Raw genomic sequence first — 7,111 nt, 5'->3', positions numbered from 1 at the left:
TGGGCCATATCAAACTTCTTAGGCCTCTCTACGGCCAATACCGTTGATCCTATGACCGGATTGACTTGGTACTTGGTTTCAACAGCCAAATGTGAGTTTGAGACATCATAGTTACCTGGTTTATCATCCACTAGCCCCTGAAGGTCGATTACTAGGGCATCGCTTCGTTTCCTCATTATTAGTTGACTTAAGGATTATTTTAACTCAAGATGATTAATTAAAGTTACCTTCTTGCCTATCGTGGGGTGCAAATCGGTTCTCAGGCCTTTGATTGATGGCTTCAACGCCAACTAGAAGTCCCATCCTACACATGTTAAGTTCAAGCCGTCTAGGTAATCGATCTTGGTTTCCATAGACGTGGGTTTAAGAGATAACACTCGTATACCTGAGGTACAGAGTGTTATAGTAACGCATAAGTAGTGAGATATATCCCACATGTTCAATGCGGTGAGCTTTTTTTTTAATCCTTTTTTTTCCTGTAAATCATGTTAAATAAGTGTCAAATTGTTACAAATCCCTTATTTTTCATGTTTTGGAAGATTCGATATCGAGATTTGGAAGAGAAGGACCGAGTTGTAGAAAATTGAATAAAATCAAAATCTAACATGTATGTAACCTTATCTAGTGATTCTTCTTTTGCTTTTGAATGTATTACTTGTGTTTCCACATGTCTTCTTACATTTATAATTATATGAATAGACTTTGAATATAATTAAATCAATTCAATTAGACAACGCATGGATTAGAACCCCATATAAAGAAAACCTATTATATGGCACTTGTTTTTTTTAATGTTTTAATTTGTAAGGGTGTATTAATGTCTTTTTTAATGATCACTGAAATTTCATTGAAAAATTTAACCAATTTTGAATGTTTCCCCTTGTTTCCAACAACAGCGATACATTACGCAATACAATCGATATATCCCATGCGATAACCAATACGCATCCGTATCCCAAGGGTGTGATACGTAATGCGATACCGATATTTCAAACACTGCCATACAATTATAAAAGTGAATGATTTTTACCCATTTATAGCCATTTTAAGTTTGAAATTAGAAAACTAGAAAGGCCCTTAGGTGGCCAACATAGGCAGCATGTGCCTACATTCGTGTACACAAGTGCAACAATGAATTTTCGAAGTTACTCAAATATACCAATATTTTATAAGTACACTGCATATCTATGTATCAATCATCCCTAATAATATGTTAAAGAGCCTCATATCTTTACTCATATTAAAGATTTGACAAATAATCATCAGCACAATAAAATTATATATATATTAAAAAGGCTTATTAAAGAAGCCTTGAATTTATTTCTTACTAAGACGAGACGTTTTAACTTAAAGAGTTCCATGTATGGCGTGTAGAAAATCTCGAGAAGATAGTGAAGAAGCATCACACGAGAGAGAGGCTGACGTTAAAGGGCCGTAAGGTGTCAGCAACTAAAGCACGCAAAGGGATTTCAAAAAGACGAAAACGGACGGCATGAAATTAATTGCAACCCAACATCCGTTCACCCACCCTTCAACCCTTAACCTGCGCACCAACACCAGCGTTAATGTGGGCACCCAGCTCGCCCTTGCCTGTTTTACTCTCCAGGCCTGCAATGACAGAGGAGGACTCTGCCTGCTACACGGCAAGGCAGTGCATACCCTCGCAATCAAGCTGCTGCCTTACCGAGGCGCTCAGCACATTTACTCGAAGCTGCTCCATTTTTACTGCAAGGCCGGGATGGTTATGCATGCTCGCCGAGTGTTTGACGAAATGTCTGAGAGAGATTTGATGGCGTGGACGGTGTTGATTGGGGGATTTGCACGCCATGGGCTCTTATCTGAGGCTCTTGCCTTGTTTAGAGAAATGGTTCTTCACCATAAGCCAAACAGCTTCTCGGTTAGCGTTGTTTTGAAGTGTTGTTCTGCGTTGGGTGCTCTTAGAGCAGGAAGGGAGATGCATGGTTATATGGTTAGGAATATGACGGAAAAGGATACCTGCTCCGAGAGTTCTCTCGTTGATTTTTATGCTAAATTGGGGCTTTTAACTGAGGCGAGGGAGGTGTTCGATGGGATGACTGAGAGAGATGTGATCTCTTGGACTATCATGATAAGGGTATATGCTAATACACATGGCTGTGAAGATGATATGTTGGGTCTCTTTGAGCACATGCAATGCAGCGGTGTCGAGCCTACTCGGCATACTCTGTCTGTGATGTTGGGATGCGCTGATCTGGAGCTCGGGAAACAGCTCCACGCACATGTTTTGAAGAGGAATTGGGGTTTAGATGCATTCTTGGGCAGTGCCCTTGTGGACGTGTATGCAAAAAACGGCAATTTGGGTAGTGCCCATATGGTTTTTGATTGGATTGTGGAGAAGGATATTGTCTGCTTCAACAGCCTGATATCAGGTTACGGGAGAACTGGGAATGGAGAGCGTATCATTTGCTTGTTTGTAGAGATGGGTGTTGTGGGATTTGCAGCTAATCAGAGCACTTACGTAGGAATGCTAAACGGGTGTGCAAACATGGGCTCAATGTCCTTCTCCAAGCAACTCCACGCACAAGTGATAGCAACAGGATTCATACATGATTTAGTAATTCAAGGGGTTGTTGTTGACATGTATGCAAAGTGTGGGTGTCTGGAAGCTGCTCGGACTGCCTTTGATGGAATGAGCTTGTCGAAGAGCATAGTTGCTTGGAATTCAATGATTGGTGGATATGGGAGGCATGGCTGTGGCGAGGAAGCTCTTCAGATCTTCAATTCAATGGAGACGGCAGCTGTTCCTCCCGATTGCATTACTTTCACATGCCTCCTATCAGCTTGCAGCCATTCTGGTTTGGTCCACGAAGGAAGACGATTGTTTGATTTGATGCACAGGGTCTATGGGATACAGGCTCAGAACGAGCATTACTGTTGCATGGTCGATCTCTTGGGCCGTGCTGGTATGACACATGAGGCCTATGAGTTCATATGTAGAATGCCATATGAGGCCGGCTCTTCTGTTTGGGCAGCTCTCTTGGGTGCTTGTAGAGTATGGCGTGATCCTAAACTAGGAGAGATCGCAGCAAGACGATTACTTGAGCTAGAACCTGATTCGTCAGGATCATATGTTGCATTAGCCAACATCTACGCAGCACGTGGCAGGTGGGCCGACGTGGATATGATCAGAGAACTGATGGACAGTCGCCAAATAAGGAAGGATCCTGGGTATAGCTGGATTGAAATTGATAATCAGATGCATAAGTTCAAGGCTGGGGAGACAATACACACTAGAATACAAGAGATCCGTTCCACATGCGAGAGAATACATTCATCCATCTGTGATCCCTTCACTTGTACACCAGATAATGCCGTATAATTCATTCCCAGGTCGACAACAGCACACCATTGATGATCGTACACAATACTTTTGTGTATATTTTAAACACCAAACACCCATATGTTACTGAGAGGTTAGGCTGTCTTATAGCCTATAGGACTAATACATTTGTAAACCATGCTTGTATAATATCATTTTAAAAAAATAATCAATGATTTGGTAGAGCTAGGATAACCCTAGCATGCATTTACTTCAAGATGTAAAACAAAAATGAAAAGCCTCCCTTCAGCAAAGAGCAAGCTTGTCCTCAGGGAGACATACACTAGGAAGGTTAGCTATAGATGGATATTTGTCTCTTGCAGGGGTTGTATGTCTTACACTCCTAGCAGCAAAATGCCATGGCATTCTCATCACTTCCCACCACTACACTAGCATGCCTGGAATCTTTCAAGAAAACAATAATAAAATAACAATGTAGTTAGTTTAATTCTACTGTGAAGACGTCAATAATTAAGAAATAAAAACTGCCCATAGACCCATCTTGAAATGATCAGTTGAAATTTTTCAAAAAATAGCTGTATATCTTCATTCCTCATTTCCATAAAGTCCAAACACGGTTTCAAATCCAAACAGACAAGACAGCAAGCCAGCCAATAAGCCATTTGTATTTTGCAACAAAACTGGGTGGGGTCTGCAACCAGCTGAATGGTTTAATCTTCTGCTTGCATTTGAGATACATATAGAAGCCTTTTTTTTTGAAAATTTGATATCCAGCTCAATTGCCATAAAATCTCTTGAATCCAATACAAGTAGTAGGAGAAAGATCAGAACAAGCGCTGCAAATCCAAAGATGAGATCGACATCACTTCCATGTAAACAAAGAAGAAAAACATATACATCCCTCAGGCATACATCTATCCCAAAACCTCCTCACAGCAAAGTGGAACTAGCAGTAAGAACGGCAGCAGCAGCGGCAGCATAGCAGTACAATCTCAAACCTCCATTTAGCATAAGAAACAAGACCAGACCTCAGGGAGATGATGGCCAACCAAACCCAGCTACACTATCATTGAACCCTTCATAGAACCTCACCTCCAAACCATCCAGCCCTTGTTCGTCGTCCCAAATGCCATCAAAACTCTCCCCATCGTAATCCCCAGCATCATCATCCATGAACTCCCAAGACACAAAACTGGATGAATCCGAGTAATCTGAGCAATCGTCCCAGTTATTCATCTCATAGCAGTCGACAATGTGGGGTCCCAACACCTTCAGACCAGCATACTTCTCCTTCACGAACTCGTCGAGCTCCACATCCCAGCAGCCCCTCACATCCAAGAACTCAAGCTCCCTGCAGCCTGAAAGGATCTCGAGCACACCACGGTTGGTGAGAAGCAAGTAGGCCATTTCAAGATGCTTGAGCTTGGGCATTGTGGTCGCAATTGCAAGGGCTTCATCATCCTGGCAGACTTTATCTGCCACCTCCAATGGGTGCATTATCCGCTTCAATCCGACAAGTGATTTGCAGTGCTTCCCGAATGCCTCAAGAGCACGGGCGCCAATCTTCCCACAGTAGCTCAAATCCAAGAAAGTGATGTTGGATAATTTACCCGCGACCTGTTCAACTATCGAATCGCTTATTTCACTTCTGGGCAGCTGCAGGGTCTGGAGCGAACGGGCACTAGCGAAAACAAAACAACAATCTATGAATCTAAGAATCCTATCGTAGTTTAATTGAAAGGAACCATAGAAATCTCGAATTGAGGAAATGTGATCCTGATGGGAGTGTTTTCACTTACCGGTCAGCGATGAAAGAGAAGACGGCATCATTGGGGAGGCCGGAGACGGAGAGCCGACGAACGGAACTGCAGCTTCTGGTGACAAGCATCCGAAGCATTTGATCCAGGTGCTCTGGCTTACGCTGGAGGCTCCATTCCTCAATGTCTATATCTTGCCAGCAGTAAGGCCCTGAAACTGCTATAGCCCAAGACTTGCAGACCCTTGGAACAACGGTCAAGATCTCTTGTAGAGAGAGATGGCTGAAGATCAGCGCGAGAGCATCTGGTATCAGGTCTTCCCAGCAACGGAATTCGCCAACACCTGCCATATTATCTTCCTCTGCAAAGAAAAAGAAACAGAATCCACTTTCTATCAGTTGCTGAGAAAAGACCAAATGGAACAGAGGAAGAAAGATCACGCAGGGGAAAGAAAAGAAAATGCAGAAAATTTGAAAAACGCCTGTCCAATTTCTAGCCACCCAGATGAAAATGCGAAGAAACCAAGATCCAATTACAAGAAAATGAAAGAAGATAAAAGACCCCCCATCTCAAGTTAATGGTTTCTGTATATAAAAATCAGAAATCAAGCTGTTTTTTTTTTTCAAAGAAAATAAAAGAACTTGAAAAAAAAAAAAAAAACCAAGATCAAGAAATCAAGACCCACATACAAGAAAGTCATCAGAAGAGAAGAACATAGAAATGCGACGTGCATCTTATCAATATTAAACGCGCAGATGAAATAACGTACAACCAAACTGATACAAGAAAGAGATCAAAAAGGAACCAGGCAAAGACCCACAAAAAGAAACAGCTTTCTATTGAAAGGAGAAAAAAAAAAAAACCCTTCTTTGAATCAGTGGCCAAAAGACCCAGATGATAACCAAAGAAGACAAAAATATCAAGACTTTAAGAAAAGAAAATCAGCAGAAGAAAACACCATCACAGATGAAGAAAATAACCAAGAATAGCCATAAATGCATTAAAAAAGAAAAACGAAAAACGAAAAAAAAAAAAAAACCTCTGTTTCCATTACTGCCCACAACCAGAACAAGACACAGATCAGAAATCAAGAAAGTGAGCCAAACAACAAAAGGGGAGAAAAGAGAAAGAACCCATCTTCTCAGATGAATGCATTTTCAGATACAAATCTTCAAAGAATCTGTTTTTCTTGTTTTTTCCTTCACCTCATTACCTTTCCCAAAGAACCCAACAAGGATAATGACAAAAGAAAAAAAAAAAAGAGAGAGAGAGAGAGAAGCAAATTCAAACATACCCAAAAGAGATTAGTTCCTTGCTATTGCCTGTTTTTTTGTTTCTTCCTTCGATCTGCTTACACTCACACCAGCAGTGTATGTGCCGGATTATAAGGGGATGAAAGGAGAGAGAGAAACAAGGCAGCTACACCTACCCACAGCGGCACTGCAACCAACAACAGCAACAAAAACAGGAGCAACAACGACAACAACAACTACAACGATGAGAGAAAATATAAAAGTGACAAAAGGGATTTCTGGTGTGATGCGTCGTTTTAAAAATTTTGAAATGTACGAGAGAGAGAGAGGCGAGGAGATGCTGTGTGGATGTAAAGAGCGAGGGTGGGATCCCACAAATGCCGTAACAGGTGTGGGAGAAGGACACGTGTCGGTTAGAGGCCGTACGGATGACCGAGCCTTTAAGTCGTAGACCATGTGAGTGAAACTGGCTTGTTTTGTTCGGCAGCGTCTGGTCCCGAAGCTCTTTCATTTATTTTAGGTGAGGTTAGGTGACTCGCGGGGCCTTCTTATTTCGTAGCTCGCACCTCTGTCTTTGGCCCTAGGCGTGGTTCGTTCGTTTATGGTGGTGGATGCTAATCCGAACCATCCAAAGAGGCAGCTAACATTGCAAGTGGGCCAAGTTTCAAAAGACAGCAGTTCAAGATGTGACTCGGAACCACGAAGCGGACGCGTATTGGGTACTACCCCACCGGATGCGGATTTCGTCCTACCCCAGCCCGGACCGTAATCCGTCCGGGCAG

The 7,111-nt window shown here is 42.3% G+C and overlaps 2 protein-coding genes across 2 annotated transcripts; one reads left to right on the top strand and one right to left on the bottom strand.

Annotated features, from left to right (window-relative positions):
* Nucleotides 1-1,492: 1,492 nt before the first annotated feature.
* Nucleotides 1,493-3,358, top strand: LOC131242012 (pentatricopeptide repeat-containing protein DOT4, chloroplastic-like). Its single transcript, XM_058240365.1, has one exon. It carries the CDS (start codon nt 1,493-1,495, stop codon nt 3,356-3,358), a length of 1,866 nt encoding a protein of 621 aa, XP_058096348.1.
* Nucleotides 3,359-4,079: 721 nt separating this feature from the next.
* Nucleotides 4,080-6,664, bottom strand: LOC131242314 (F-box protein FBW2). The gene is made up of 3 exons (XM_058240884.1): nt 6,371-6,664; nt 5,119-5,437; nt 4,080-5,000 (listed from the first exon to the last, which is right to left on the bottom strand). Exons 2-3 carry the CDS (start codon nt 5,424-5,426, stop codon nt 4,349-4,351), a joined length of 960 nt encoding a protein of 319 aa, XP_058096867.1. The 5' UTR covers nt 5,427-5,437; nt 6,371-6,664; the 3' UTR covers nt 4,080-4,348.
* Between the last annotated feature and the right edge of the window lie 447 nt (nt 6,665-7,111).

This window comes from Magnolia sinica, chromosome 4 (genome assembly GCF_029962835.1).
Source record: "Magnolia sinica isolate HGM2019 chromosome 4, MsV1, whole genome shotgun sequence".
In the NCBI taxonomy this organism is placed as follows: Eukaryota; Viridiplantae; Streptophyta; class Magnoliopsida; order Magnoliales; family Magnoliaceae; genus Magnolia; species Magnolia sinica.
The sequence above is the reverse complement of the archived record's forward strand: the minus strand, read 5'-3'. Positions and strand labels throughout refer to the sequence as shown.

Excerpts from the sequence above, each read along its gene's own strand:
- LOC131242012 (XM_058240365.1), top strand. The coding sequence starts at position 1,493 with ATGAAATTAATTGCAACCCAACATCCGTTCACCCACCCTTCAACCCTT.
- LOC131242314 (XM_058240884.1), bottom strand. The coding sequence starts at position 5,426 with ATGGCAGGTGTTGGCGAATTCCGTTGCTGGGAAGACCTGATACCAGAT. Across the intron at positions 5,001-5,118 it reads TTCTCTTTCATCGCTGACCG|TGCCCGTTCGCTCCAGACCC; the intron begins GTAAGTGAAAAC and ends TGTTTTCGCTAG.